Source organism: Drosophila gunungcola, assembly GCF_025200985.1.
Source record: "Drosophila gunungcola strain Sukarami chromosome 2L unlocalized genomic scaffold, Dgunungcola_SK_2 000008F, whole genome shotgun sequence".
Lineage (NCBI taxonomy): Eukaryota > Metazoa > Arthropoda > Insecta > Diptera > Drosophilidae > Drosophila > Drosophila gunungcola.
The window spans coordinates 888,308-903,232 of record NW_026453163.1 but is presented as its reverse complement, the minus strand read 5'-3'; the positions used below and the strand labels follow the sequence as shown (position 1 = coordinate 903,232).

Here is a 14,925-nt window from a genome sequence, read left to right as displayed (position 1 = left end):
TTTGAGCGGACAATAAACGGGGCCAAAAAGTTTCGCGTATGCTCTTCTGATTAGCTGTCCACTTTCTCAACGGGAACCCGGCGAGTTTTAAAAACGTGGCAAAGCTCACTGATAGCAAGTCGAGCGTCTTGTATAAAAATGGCCCCTGCCAGAACATCGTCCTACGTACAGAAAATGCCGAATAACATTGCTTGCTATAAGGAAATCCGTTTCTACGTCGTCTGCCAATTGTTGGAGTACGCGTAGTGCCAGATGCACAGTTGACACCAAAGGTGACGGTTTTTAGCTCGAAATCGCTTACATCTCCTTCTTTATTCCGGAATAAAGAACGGCGTTTGCTTGGGATCGACCCAGATTTAACAGTACATTTTTTGATGTCTGCACTGAACACGTACTGGAAATAACGCCACTTCAATATCTGAATGGTTAAATCAGATTTTAGGACTGGACCAGTATGAATAATATCGTTCAAGCTTGTCCCATTTGCTGAAGGGCTAGAAGCATTGAATACCATGCGAAGTTTGGTGGTGGTCTGGAAGATAATAGGTTGGAGTATCGTAAGACGGGGGAACTTCTCTCATGTGACCCAGATCTAAATACTCTTGAATAACTGAGTCATATTGCTCTTTTAGTGAACAATCTCTTTTCAAACGGTTTTCGTTCCTAAGAAACTGAGCTAGGGCTCGCGAATGCTCCAATTTGGAGCCGAAATTTTCAGGTTCGCGAAACGGTAAAGTTACCCCGTATCTCCCGCTTGCGTCTCTAGTGGTGGTTTGGAGAAAATTGCTCTCGCAATAGGAATCGGATTCCTTTACCCTCTCTGTTGGTATATTCTCTACCTCCCAAAACTTAGTAAGAAATTTTTCCATGACCTTGTCACACGTTTCGATTATCTGGGTCGTGAAAGCTGCTACCAGATTTTGGCTTAATGGCCGGTAAGCACCCAGCCGAAAATAGTTTCCTGACCTAGTAGAGAGCGGCAAATGTTGGTGCGCGTGCCGCTCAGCAACACGGACGGTAAAATGTCGGATCCGATCAGAACATCTATCTGGGAACTCTCTAAAAATGTTGGATCTGCCAGGGGAATGGCCGGTAAATCAACCAGCGCATCTCGTGAAGTTGGGTACGACGAAATCTTTTCAGCCAGTTCAGGCAAAACGTAAGCTTTTGTTTTGTAACGACCTGATTTCTTAGACATTCTCGCTCGCTACGTTAACGGGCGGCTAGCTCAGAGAGGTTATGGATTTGTTCCACCAAACTTATATTGGGTGATTGCCTTTGACCAAAGAATAACGCAAGAGTTCTGTTGTGATCGTAAAGGTTTTTATTCGTCTCCTTATACAAGCCTCGCGCCTCTTCCGCTACTGCTGCTCCTCGTCGTCGTCCTCTGCGACGTCGCTCCTAGTCGCCGTCCTTCGCGGCGTCGCTCCTCCTCGTCGACTGCTTGCTGGTATCTGACTCGTGACGGCTCCTTCGAGACTCTGGATATTATGCGAACCTCACTGTCGGGACCGGCAAGGTGTTTCGCCTAGCAGGTCGAACTAAGTTCTGCCTTTTCGCCAACCCACCTTTATCGCAGGCTCCCTAAGTTTGGTCCGGATTGTGTCGGCAAGGTGTATCGCCTAGCAGGTAGAACTAGGTTCGACCTCTTCGCCCAGCCACCTTTATCGCAGCCTCCACGCAAGGACTCCCTGAGCTCGATTAAACCACGACCAGCTCCCGTTGGATCTCAGCGTTGTAGTCTCAGCCTTGTAGACTCTCACTTGATCCTGGTACTCGGCACTTGATTAACTTGCTACTGGTCTCGCGTACACGCACTCGCTTTGATTCTCGCACTATTACTTCGGGGTGTGCTGCGCTTGCGCCGTCTTTTTATAGCCTGTGATGGTCCCGTTATTTCCCTTCTCCAGCTCGCGTGCGTCGGCCTCGCCGGTGGGGCACGCGGTTCCGGGCACGAGGTCTGCCGCGCGAGTTTCGGGGGTGGCGCCTCGTGCCGCGACGTCCCCGGCGGTGTTGGCCACTGCCACGGCCCCTTCTCCAGAACCTCCGTGGGCTCCTGGGCCTCGCGCTCCTCCTCGTACGTCGCCTTCTGCTTCTCGCGACCGGCCGTCTCCGCGAGGCGTTTCGCAGACTTGGATCGAGCGGGTGCATCGGCGGTGGGCGCTGCCAATCGATGGCCTCGACCGCCTCCCACATCCGGGCCTCCTCCGCTGCCTCGTACGGCGCGGGCCACGTCCACGTGACCGTCCGCTTCCAAGATGCGGGCCCACTCCTTGGGCTTGCCCGACGGTGATATCTGCCCTAGGCAGATCCGCCCGAGCCCTGCCGTTGCCCTGCTCAACCGGCGGAAGATTATGCGGTCCCTCGCCGCGCCGCGTCGTCCTCGTCCGAGGACACCTCGTAGCTGACGGTCTCCGTCCCCTCCTCCTCCTCGCTCGCGTCCTCCGGTCCGCTCTCATCTGAGGAGATGGCGACGACCTCTCCGATCTCCGCCGCTTTCGGGCCTGCGACCTCCTCCTTGGACGGCAACTATACGTTCGAGATCTCTCCCGTCGACTCCGCGTCAGCCTCGCTGACCGGTGACGGGGATCGCGACACCAGGGGGGACGCCAGAAGCTGGAGGACGGAATCGGATGTTCCCTGGCGCGCTCCTACTGCCGCTGCGTGCGCTCATCATGATGATTTTTTGGAAAGACCTGCTCCGTGCAGCGCCGTCGCTGACGAATTCTCTGTTCTTCCGCGCATCCTCGGTTCCGTTTTTCGCGGAGACGTGTAACGGTAACGGGATTCGCTCTCCGCTCTGTGCCCATGTAATGATTAAAAGTAACGGTGCCCTCCGTGTACACAACCTCCTACGCAAACCGTGCAAGTGTGCGTTTAGCCGGTAACGGTGCCTACGGCTTTTTAACCCTCCCGGTCCCGCTCTAGCGCTCCTGATTTGTGTGTCTGTGTATGTGTACTTGACCGTTAATTTCGATACCGTGTATCGTCCTTCCCCTTTCTTCGGTTAGGGTACAGTGCTCCTCCGATACGCCGGATTTGTTGAGACTGCCCCTCCTTGCTTTGCGGTTTTTACTGGCTTATGTGTGTTTTTCTTTCTTTGCCCGTATTTTCGTGCCGCAGTTTGCAAATAACCGGAGAGTCAAAATTTATTATTTTAAACGGCCCTTCGTATCTTCGCCGCGAATCCTTCTGCTACCTTGGATAGATGGTGCTCCTTGGCCCATACCGTGTCTCCGATCTGTGCTTTCCAAGGGCGCCTCCGGAGATTGTAGTGGCGCGCCTGATCCTGCGCCGCCTTCTCCATGTTCCTTCTGACCAGCTCGAAGATTTCGTTTATTTTCTTCGCATTTTCCGACGGGGTCTGGGTTTCCCTTCCTGTGCCGGTGGTTCCTTCATCAAACAACGCGCTCGGTAACCTGGGCTCTCTACCCTGAGTGACGAATGCCGGTGAATACCCTGTGGACTCGGCTACACTAGTGTTCACGGCCAGCTGCAATTCTGGCCAATTCTCATCCCACGTTCTCTGGTCTTGTCCGGCACACTGGGCGATCATTGTTTTTACCGTTCTATTGGCCCCCTCCGTGGGATTTTCTTGTGGCGTGTTTGAAATCACCATTCCGATTCCCGTCGTCTGGCCACTCTACTGACCACGATCGCACTTATCGGTTGTAGGTCCAGCATTGCCATCGTTTTTGCCGTTATCGTTATCGTTTTCGTTGTCTTAAGTTGCCTCCAGTATTTTTTTGTACCAGTATTCCAGTATTTTTTTGTACCCATCGATCGCAACTATCGATCGACCGCCTATTGTCTGGCGCCTTTAACCCTAATTTCCTCACGGCCTCGTTGTTTTGAAAAAAGTGGTGAGTAAACTTGACATTTGTAATTTCCTTTTAACTAACGTCTTTTTTTCTTTACAGCGACACCATGACCGTGATGCCCTTGCCATGTCTCGGGGTGCTGATCCTGGACCGCATGCACCGGGAGACCCTTGCGGCAGCAAGTGACCCCCCCTCGCCCTAAGCCTGCGGCAGCCTCGTGTTTTCTGCTGGACCGCGTGCTTGGCCCGCGATCGGCTGCAGCGGCTGACCGCTTTTTGTGAGTTGTTGTGTTGTGATCCCCTAAAAATAACAAATGCTGATCTTAAGGGATGGGACCCACTTTTATTGGGCCCTAAAAACCAGCACCCGGCCCTCTGCTACCTTGATCCGGTAGCGCTCTCCCCCGTCCAGCCTGAGCTTGGCCCATCGGTCCTTCCTGCGCCTCCCTCGCTGCCGTCGCGCTTTTTCGCCCCCCTTTTCCCCCTTCTCCTCCTCGCTCGCGTCCTCCGGTCCGCTCTCATTTGAGGAGATGGCGACGACCTCACCGATCTCCGCCGCTTTCGGGCCTGCGACCTCCTACTTGGACGGCAACTATACGTCCGAGATCTCTCCCGTCGACTCCGCGTCAGCCTCGCTGACCGGTGACGGGGATCGCGACACCAGGGGGGCCGAAAGAAGCCAGAGGACGGAATCGGAGTCCCGTCTCCACTTCGCCACTGGCTGTTCCATGGCGCGCTCCTCCCTCACCTTGAGCTCCACTTGTTGCTTGTTGCTGCCGCTGCGTGCGCTAATCATGATGATTTTTTGGAAAGACCTGCTCCGTGCAGCGCCGTCGCTGACGAAACCTCTGTTCTTCCGCGCATTCTCGGTTCCGTTATTCGCGGAGACGTGTACCGGTAACGAGATTCGCTCTCCACTCTGTGCCCATGTAATGTTTAAAAGTAACGGTGCCCTCAGTGTACACGTTTCCTACGCAAACCGTGCAAGTGTGCGATTAGCCGGTAACGGTGCCTACGGCTTTTTAACCCTCCCGGTCCCGCTCTCGCGCTCCTGATTTGTGTGTCTGTGTGTGTGTGCTTGACCGTTAATTTTGATACCGTGTAACGTCCTCCCCCTTTCTTCGTTTAGGGTACAGTGCTCCTCCGATACGCCGGATTTGTTGAGACTGCCCCTCCTTGCTTTGCGGTTTTAACTGAACAGCTTAGTTAGGTTTATTTTAGTTTAGGTTTATTTTCTTCGCATTTTCAGACGGGGTCTGGGTTTCCCTTCCTGTGCCGGTGGTTTCTTCATCAAACAACGCGCTCGGTATCCTGGATTCTCTACCCTGCGTGACGAGTGCCGGTGAATACCCTGGACTCTGCTACACTAGTGTTCACGGCCAGCTGCAATTCTGGCCATTTCTCATCCCACGTTCTCTGGTCTTGTCCGGCACACTGGGCGATCATTGTTTTTACCGTTCTATTGGCCCCCTCCGTGGGATTTTCTTGTGGCGTGTACGGGGCTGTGAACTGGTGACGCACTCCCAACTCTGTCAAGAACCGCTTGAACGCCCTGCTCGTGAATTGCACCCCGTTATCGGTGATCAAGACCTTCGGCACGCCGTACCTTGAGACAATCCTTTCCCGGATTGCCCTTTCCAGCGTCTCTGTGTTGGCACTATTTCCGTCCACTTCGAGAGCCGAACTACGAGCACTAGTAGCATCGAGTTCCCGTGCTTCGACCGAGGAAGCGGCCCAACGAAATCGGCACATACTGTGGCCCAGGGCTCCTCTGGGATCGGTGTGAGCATTTTTCCGGCTGCCTGGAGCTGACTGGGCTTGTACCTGAGGCAGCACTCACAGTTCCGCACGGGACTTCCTAATGTCGCGGTGCATGCCCGGCCAATAATACCTCGCTGCCACCCTCGCGATCGTCTTCCGGCTGCCCATGTGTCCGGCCGTCGGCATATTGTGGTTCTCGGCCATGACTCGCTGCCTTAATTCGATTGGTACGCATAGCTTCCATGCGACCACATCCTCGTTGCCTGCTCTGTGAGGAATGTGCCGGTACAGCCGGTCGGCCTCCACTAAATAATTCGGATGTTTTTGGGGGTTCTGTGCTATCTTGCCCCTCATGTCCCTAATCCAGCTGCATTCGGCTTGTTTCGCTGGTTGACCAGGTGGCTTCGTTTTCATCATTCGGCAGGTTACAGGTAAGGGCTGCTGCGACAGTGCGTCCGCCACAATATTCAGCTGGACTTTTCTGTAAGCAGCACATCTAAAAATGTCGAGACGTACAACCAGTCTCGAAATCGTTGATTATAACCGACAGATTTCCGAAAAATTGTTACATTCTTGTTTTCATTACCATTCTAAACTTAGTCCAGGCCTTTGTAAAAGGGAAAACGATTGGTCCTTACGTCTAAGAATGACGCTTAATTAAATTAATTAAAAGTGCTTTATAACAAACCAAATAAACTAAAACGAAAAACCAATGAAATGCATTTAATGAAAATAATATAACCAACAATCTGTCGAAATAAGAAACTCCACGGGTCTGCCAGCAATACACCGTTCGCTACAATGTATTTATAAGTGAAACATACTATAATCATGTAACGTAGTGTTTGTATGTTTAAGTGCTTATAAGTGAATTACCAAATATCGCAATAACATTGCACAAATATATATATTCCTTAAAACCTCATAAGCTTGCAGCCCGAGATAAAAAGAGAGCTCTCTACGTTAGACACAAATAAAAAGGGTGAGTGTTCCGAAACACAAGTTCCAAATAGGTATCTTTTTATGTTCCTAAAAACATTAAAATAATTAATGTAATAATTATAATTATTAATAATTATGCATTTAAATAACTAAATCTATCATAACTCTATTTTTTTTATAAATTTAGAAGTGTAAGTAGACTTAAATCGTTCATGATATTTTTTTTGTATTGTCTTTTAAAAAACAAAATATAAAGATTTGGTTTACAGTTCAGCGGGAGGTATCAGGTATTTGCAGAAGCAAATACAAACAGCTTCAGAGCGACGTTTGAAGTCGTGAATAGTCTGCTACATTTTGCATTTATTAATTTAAAAATTATAATTTATATATATGCTGTTTAATTTAAAAATTGTTGATTTAATCATTTAAAAGAAGAATTTTTAATAATGTTTATAAAAATAATTAGAATACGGAGCTTTGGAACTTTTTGGATATAAGCTTCTATCTACGCTCATCACAAAATAGCAGCCTTGAAAGTATTCGATTATTAAATATTGTTGAGGCAAGCCAAGGAGCACCGTTGGACGATGGACTTTGCCATGGCCACATACGCTCCTGACTATCAGGTGGGCAATAATAAGACAACTCATACTCGTAGATCCGCATTTGTTACCACGAATATTACTTCATGGATTTGTATTTTTTGCAATGCTGCCGGCATGCAATCTACTATTGTCAGAATTTCAAACACCTATCTCCCGCCAATCGTCTTAAAGAAGCAACTCTTTTTGCTTCTCTCTGCATTAATAGTCTTAAAGTTGGGCATCAATTGCGCCAGAAAAACTCCAGTCATTCCACTTTACTACACCGTGGAAATCAGTGCAAGAGGAGGCGCAGCCCTTGAACCATAATTCTCCTTCGTTGCCTAACCACACCTATAAATCTTCTTCATTGCCTTCTACGTCTGCTACCTTGATTGCCCAGGATTTCAGCAATGCGATTGTGTTTTAAGCTACTGACACCGGAATCTTCGTTCCTTGCCGTGCGCTTCTTAGACTCTCAAATTCATCTAATAACAGCCCGATTCGCAAATCAGCTTCAAATTAGGAGGATTATGTCACTGGAATAGAGGAGTCAAATTATTTGACGGAGGGGTACTCTGATAACATTACAATGAAATCTCGAACTTTTGGGTACTTAGCAACCCTCACTGGTTGGGCTGTCACTAATATAACCGAGCGGCAGCCAAGCTTCAATGTAGACATCTGCAACTGGAATATACCCCAGGACATACAACTCGCTGACACCAAGTTCCATACTTCACAGCGTGTGGATCTTTAAATTGGATTAAGTCTATTCTCATCCGGCTATTCTCTGAACGATGTATTGATGCCGGGCCCAGTATTTCAACCTAAGCTTTTTCAGACTCTTCGATTTCGTTCACATCCGGTAACAACCACTGGTAACTTTTGCGAAATGTCGGTACAGCGTAAAGGTCTCGCAACAGGATAGCTACTTTCTATGCATTCTATGGAGGGATTCACCTGATGGCGACAGCTAAACACTGTTACCTATGACACAAAGCCGGTGAGGGCCATGCATCAGTTGTCAATAGATGAGCAAGCATCTTTTCCACTTGGAGCTGAGATTTTTAGTCGTGACTTCTGTGTAGATGATCTTATATCTGGCGCCAAATCTGAGGAAGAAGCTATCACCATTAGGGAGCAGGTGTCTCGAATTCTAGCTAGGGGCAAATTCAAGCTCCGAAAATTGTGCTCCAACGTTCCGCCGTGTTGGATGGGATTCATCATGATGACAGGGAGTCCTATTTAAAGTTTTGTGATGAAACTGATTTTACCAAAACTCTAAATCTTCCCTGGGATCCGAAGTCAGACCAGTTCTTGTTTTCCTCCTCGGTCAACATCGAAATCTTCAGTCAACATCGAAACTAGGCGCTTAGTTTTGTCTGCGATAACACGGTTTTATGATCCTCTTGGCTTGGTGACCCCGGTTGTTACGAATGAAATCTTCCTTCAGAAGCTAAGCAAGGAAAGGTTATCATAGGATGAAAGCCTTCCCGAGGCTCAGAAAATGGCTTGATATTTGCAGCAGTTTTGGACAGATTCGTCATGCATCGTTCCCACGATTGGTTTCTTCAAGCTGTGCGGCTCAGATTCATGGATTCATGGCATCGAAGCCTACGGAGCCCGCGGAGGACAATCCCAGTTGCTTAGCTCCAAGTCTCGAGTAGCTGACTTAAAAACACTCTGCCCAATCTGGAACTTTGTTGACTGAGCTCCTCTAGGCTGATCGCAGTAATAGCAAGCATGAAAGCAAGTTTCATTATATTTATGAAATGACTTTCTTGGATCCGGGACGAGCCTTCAAGATACTATATTTTTGTGGCAAACCGAGTCACAGCTATTCAAAAACTCACCTTATCAATGCAGTGGTAGGATTGATAGCACAGCTTCCATATCTCAAAAAAAATATTCATGAGAATTGTGAGCTATTTTTTAAAATGGTTGTGATCGAAACTAAAAGAACAGCAAAAAGAGAAAACAAATTTTCACAATAATTCTGTGAGAAACCTGGGGCACAACTTTTCAACCGACTTGTAATTTTTATAAGCCAACATATGTGAGTTTGATATTATTTAGAATAAATAATAGCTATAAGTATTCGATAGTATATATATTTAGTTAGTTATTCGGTAAAAAAATTGGTCTTAAAATGGTTATTGGTACTTGGTAAATTAGCCAATCCCCGATAGCGAGTGAGAGGACGATATGATCACAAATTTCATTAATGAAACTATTGGAAAAGGTAAGAGCTTGCAAAAAGCGTGCTTTTGGCACTGACTACGCTTCTTGCGCAGCGGCCGATTGGCGCTAATTGTGGTCTTCAAAGACGACACTTTTTGCGCAGCGGTCGATTGATCGTAGTGTGAAATGACGGAACACCTGCGGCTGGTTGGCAAGGTACCAGCGATGCCACGGAGACCAAGACCAGCAGTAGAACAAGCAGCAACCAGGGACGCTACGAAGACCAGGACGGATTTTATTTGGACAGTGGCCGATTGGCCCTGTACCAACCTCTCGACGAGTCACCCCACGGAGACGAACACGTTACACTCAGCAGGAGCAGCCGACAGAGTTCCCGGCCCAGGACCAGCGGCAAGGACTTCATCTGCAGGCGGAGACGCCAAGCAACGTGTGTGTGTGTGGAAAAGCCAGATAACCCAAAATTGAGAGGACCAGGGATTTAAGCGAGAAAAAACTTTCGCAAGCCGGCTGTTTGCGCCCATGTACAGGTGGTTGTAGGCTAAGGTTAGAGCGCCACCTGTGTATCCGCTGAAGCACATAATTAAAGAAAACACAAGCTTTGTCTGTGAATAATGAACTGAAATCTCATCTTTATAATTATAAATATTTGGGAGGTCGGAAATATTTCGACCATGCGTGAGGGAAAGTCAAGACAGCAGGATCTGTGGAACCGGGTCTAAATTAACAAAAGGGGTGAGATCACCCTTTCAAAACGCTCCCCGAAGTAGGAGAGGATTGTGATATAGCTATCACATATAACTAGTTCTGTAGCTACCTGAAATATGTATAGGCCAACATATGGAGTCCGGCAGATTGGTACTGATCGTTCTGTGAAAAGACGAAACTTTCCTGGACAGCGGCTGGTTGACAATGTACCAGCGATGCTACGGAGACCAAGACCAGCAGTAGGACGAGCAGTAACCAGGGACGATGGCCAATTGGCACTGAACCAACCTCTCGACGACTGACCCCACGGAGACGAACACGTAACCCTCAGCAGGAGCAGCCGACAGAGTTCCCGGCCAAGGACCAGCGGCGAGGATTTCAAAGTGTGTGTGTATGTGGGAAGTAGGAGGGGATTGTGATATAACTATCACATATAACTAGTTCTTAAACTACCTGAAATATGTATAGGCCAACATATGGAGTCCGGCAGATTGGTACTAATCTTTCTCTGAAAAGACGGAACTTTCCTGGACAGCGGCTGGTTGGCAATGTACCAGCGATGCTACGGAGACCAAGACCAGCAGTAGGGCAAGCAGTAACCAGGGACGCTTCGAATACCAGGTGCATGAGCATGAGCAGCCGACGGAGTTCCCGGCCCAGGACCAGCGGCGAAGGTTTCATCTGCAAGCGGAAACGCCAACCAACGTGTTGGCTGCGGGGTTTATAAGACAGCCCAAAATCGAAACGACCAGGGTTATAAGCGAGCGGCCGGAAAAGTTTGTAAATTTTCCCCGATCTCAACGCGGTATCAGGTTAAGGTTAGGTTAGATCGCCACCCACGTAAGCGCTGAAGCAAAATAATTAGTGAACTGAAATCTCATCTTAATAATTACAAATAAGGAAATATTTCGACCGTTCGTAAGGGAAAGCCAAGCCAAGAGACCCGTCAGTGGGTTTGCAAACATCCGCCAACGGTTATTGACGGCTCGTTCGAAAGTATAAGTGCCTGTATAAGTCTTTGGCCAGCTAATCATAGAATAGTCATTCCTCGTGGGCCTACTAGCAGGCGCCCAAACTCGTACATAAATCACACAAAGAAGGTACCACCTTACGAGTTCCTAGGAAAGTAAAAGCACCACAAGTGTACCTAAGTACATTAACCCGGCGACTGACATTTAACACCATTCATCCATTCCATGTCCCAGGCATATGACCCTGAACCAGCCTTAGAACTTCCTTACAATTACCCAAAAGGTAGAGCCCTCAATACGGAAAACACCAAAAGCACCATAGCAAACACCATACATAACAGTAAACATAAATCAGTAAAGCACAATAATAATAATCGTCATCCCATTTTTTGAAAGTGCTGGGAGGACTAACTATGCGCGGAATGAGCCAATCTTAAGAACTTTCAGACTTTTTAACTCTTTGCCACTAAGTGTTCGATTGGTTTGGGGATCCTAGAAGGATGTGCTTAGGCAATTACTTAAGGAATATTTTTTAATTAATACTTAGTTTTAAAGTTAAGTTAGCTGATAGCCAGATAAGGATTTATCAATTGGCGAATAAATAAATAAATAAATAATTTTTCTTATATTTTTTTTATAAAACCATGTATAACAATCACATGTTTATCAAATTTAAATCTTTATATTTAATATAAGGCCCGAAAAAAAATATACAAAGTCGGTATTTGCCTAAATATTTGCGTTTGCTTATTAAATTTGATGAACAAATAGCGACTTACATATAAAATGCCAGATCAACCCTCAAACACTGGAATGTGTTGAAATTTTTTTAATTTTTTTTTTTTTGCTTTCCGAGGTTCCTGTGGATGTTTTGGTTGCGAAAATACCATGCAGCTTCAGTGATAGATCTCAGGATTCTCGATTGTGCACGCTGTATAGACATAAATGTTGCTGCTGCTAGCGTTCCCCCACAGCTTGTAGTAGTTAGTTGCAAGCCTTTGGTGAAAATGGTGCTTGATGCGGTCCCTTATTAGAATGCCGGTTCCGCCGTGGGCTTTAACATCTAAATGATCTGTGCGGTAAAAGGTATAGCCTCTTATTTCGAATTTGTATTTTGTGCCGGAAAACGCCATTGGTGTTCCACATTGGAATTCGTAGATTTGCCATCAATTATTTGGACTGCTTAGCTGAAAGCAACTGTAACACCATGTTCTGGAGTGGAACCAGTGTTTGCATGGTCGTTTTCATGAAGGACATAAATTCCATCATACTTTGTTGCATGGTAACCATCATAGATTCCAGTGTGATTTGTGCCTGTCTTGGAACCTGCTGAAAGTTTCCTAGATTAGACTAAAGTGAGTTTTTCGTTCCTGTTCGAAAGGCTTAGGGTATTCAGCTGCGAAGCCCTTCTGGGTATTCAGCTGACCAAATAACGATTTTGGAGCCGTGCCAAAAAAAACTTTGAATAAGCGTACACGTTTTGAGTATTTTGAAGGCGCGTGGTTTTCACACGTCGTACGCGGTTTTTCAACTCCTTGTAGGCCACGCAGCCCCTTTATTTTGCCCTGTGATTTCCTCCGCCAATTCCATTTCTTCTTTTGGGGGTCTTCCTTGTTGGCAGGGCAGTTTGTGGAATCGTGAAAGTCTCACCAAAGTATGCAGTATGATCTTTTGTAAATGCATTGCCATAAGGCAGTTTCTTACTTACTTGCACTTTGTTTTTCGCAGCAGTGTACACTGCTCCGAGTTTTCTGCTGACTGCGACGACGCCAGAGTATTTACTTCTTCTGAATTGTTTCAGCCATGAAAGCCAGAACTGCAGACAAAATCTAGCTATCATTTAAGATATTGTTACTAGTATAATTTTTTTTTAAATCAATTTTATTTTTTTTTTTAATATAAAGCATACAATTTTAAAAACGTCCTGTGAAAGCGACAGGGTCGTTCCTAGAACAGTTTTTGAAAGGCAGCGTTCTAAAGAGCGACCACTCGCAGGCCAGTACCGCTGCACCTGAAACTTGCACCGCGTTTATCTCAAAACGACATTTTTGAAAGCTACCGATTAGTTTTAAATTAATACTCAATCATCTGAATTGAGTCCTTCCTAGTTTGTTATAAGTATCGGGGTGTTTAGTGTACCGCGACCTATAAGATCTATTGCACCCCCATTCAGAGCCTACAGCTCAGATATCAACCCACTTTCTCGCATAAAGTCGAGGAGTTTTAATGGGTTGATTCTTCCTAAGAGCTCAGGTGTAAGAGTTCTGGTTCCTAAGATTTTCTATCTTATACTTGCTAACGCCGGACAGTCTGCGATGATGTGTTTAGAGGTTTCGTCATCTATGTCGCAGAATCTGCAAGTTCTACTGCTGTTTATTCCCATCTTACCTAGGTGACTTTTCAGTCTACAGTGCCCGGTAAGTAATCCGGTAACGATCGTAAGAGAATTTTTCCCTAGTTGAATAAGTTCCTTGAACCTCTTCTTGTTGTAGTTATTTATTAGAGTTTTGGCTTGCCTTTGGCCTGAGTTATTCCTTCAGTGTTCTTGCCTCATGGCGCCTTCCTCTTTCCTAAGGTATTCCTTTATAGTGTGCCTCCCTATGCCACAGTAGGGCTCTGGTCCTATCAGGGGCTGTTCGGCTCCTAGTTTTGCCATTTTATCGGCATCTGAGGGCCAGCCTGTTTCGGCTGCCCAATATATTTAGCTTACTCTTCACCTCTAGGACTAGCTTCGAGGTGACTTTGTTACTATGTAAAGCAGTAATTGCTGCTCGGCTGTCCGAAAGGATCGATATGTCCTTTTCCTTGTAGCTACGCTGTATGTTGAGCTCTGCACAACGTCCAATGGCACATACCTCAGCCTGGAATATGCTGGTATATTGGCCAAGGGATTCGTTATATTTTTATATTACATATTTTTTTTTTGGGTGTACTACTCGGTAATTTTTAATTTCAGAAGCATCCCTTTTCCTGTAGAGATTTGGAATTTGGCAATCAGATTCAGGTGTTTAATAAGCAGCGCAAGTTTATTTCAAAAAGGGGCCACGGCCACTCTTACACCCACAAATCTCAAAACACTTAACACGTCTGTCACGTCGTTCTGAGACATGTTAGACCTTAGGTGTTGGACTCTGTGTGTGTGTTTCGGTCATATCTATCGGTAGACAAAACAATTTATAAAAACCAGGTCAAACCAGGCACTGCCGCGCCTCTGCCGCCGCTATGTCGCTGCTCTGTAGCTGAAAGCGATCTGCTTTCCAATATATATATTTGCATATAATTTGCGTACATTTTTCGAATTTACATTCGATCCTTTATATCGAAAAGTAGATCGCTTTCAAATAGGCAATGCAAGCTCAACGCCAAAATTGCAAAGCTTCTGATCTGAGCCCAAGAGAAGTTTTCGACGTTCAGCTGCTGTACCCAGAAATAGCGCTAGTCCTATCTGAGTCCGGGGATCACTACATAAGGATTTCAAAAGTGAAATTAAACGCCCAACACTTGTCGCATGTTGCAAATGCATATAAAATGCGTATATTTACCGAATTTACATTTGAGCCTATATATCGGAAAGTTGTACCCAGAGATAGCTGATGTATCTGTGGTGACGAGCAGACGAAACTAGTGCTAGTGCTGTCTGAGTCCAGGGATCACTCCCTAGGGATTGCTAGTGTGATGAAAGTTATCAAAAAGCTGTGTTATAAAGATTTATAACTATAACTATGACATCGAGTTTTTCACATCGGTTTATGTATACATTTAATGATGATTTCTTTTATGCATGTAAAAAACTACTTTACGTAATAAAGCTTTATTTTCAAAAAGTTATTAATTTTATTTGATTGTTCATGCAAAACTAAAAAAACAAGAAAAAAATTTCTTCTGCAAACCGAACGTTATATGCCCTTGCAGTTATAACAATTATTTAATATATTTATTC

The 14,925-nt window shown here is 46.1% G+C and overlaps 1 protein-coding gene across 1 annotated transcript; it reads right to left on the bottom strand.

Moving 5' to 3' along the window:
* Window positions 1-1,675: 1,675 nt before the first annotated feature.
* On the bottom strand, window positions 1,676-2,745 carry LOC128253443 (histone-lysine N-methyltransferase 2B-like). Its single transcript, XM_052981831.1, has 3 exons — window positions 2,697-2,745; window positions 1,764-2,442; window positions 1,676-1,691 (listed from the first exon to the last, which is right to left on the bottom strand). The coding sequence occupies exons 1-2, from the start codon at window positions 2,743-2,745 to the stop codon at window positions 1,796-1,798; spliced, it is 696 nt and encodes a 231-aa protein (XP_052837791.1). The 3' UTR covers window positions 1,676-1,691; window positions 1,764-1,795.
* Between the last annotated feature and the right edge of the window lie 12,180 nt (window positions 2,746-14,925).

Coding starts and splice junctions, on each gene's coding strand:
- LOC128253443 (XM_052981831.1), bottom strand. CDS start 2,745: ATGCGCGGAAGAACAGAGAATTCGTCAGCGACGGCGCTGCACGGAGCA. Junction 2,443..2,696: donor GACGGCGCTGCACGGAGCAG/GTCTTTCCAAAA, acceptor AGCGGACCGGAG/GACGCGAGCGAGGAGGAGGA.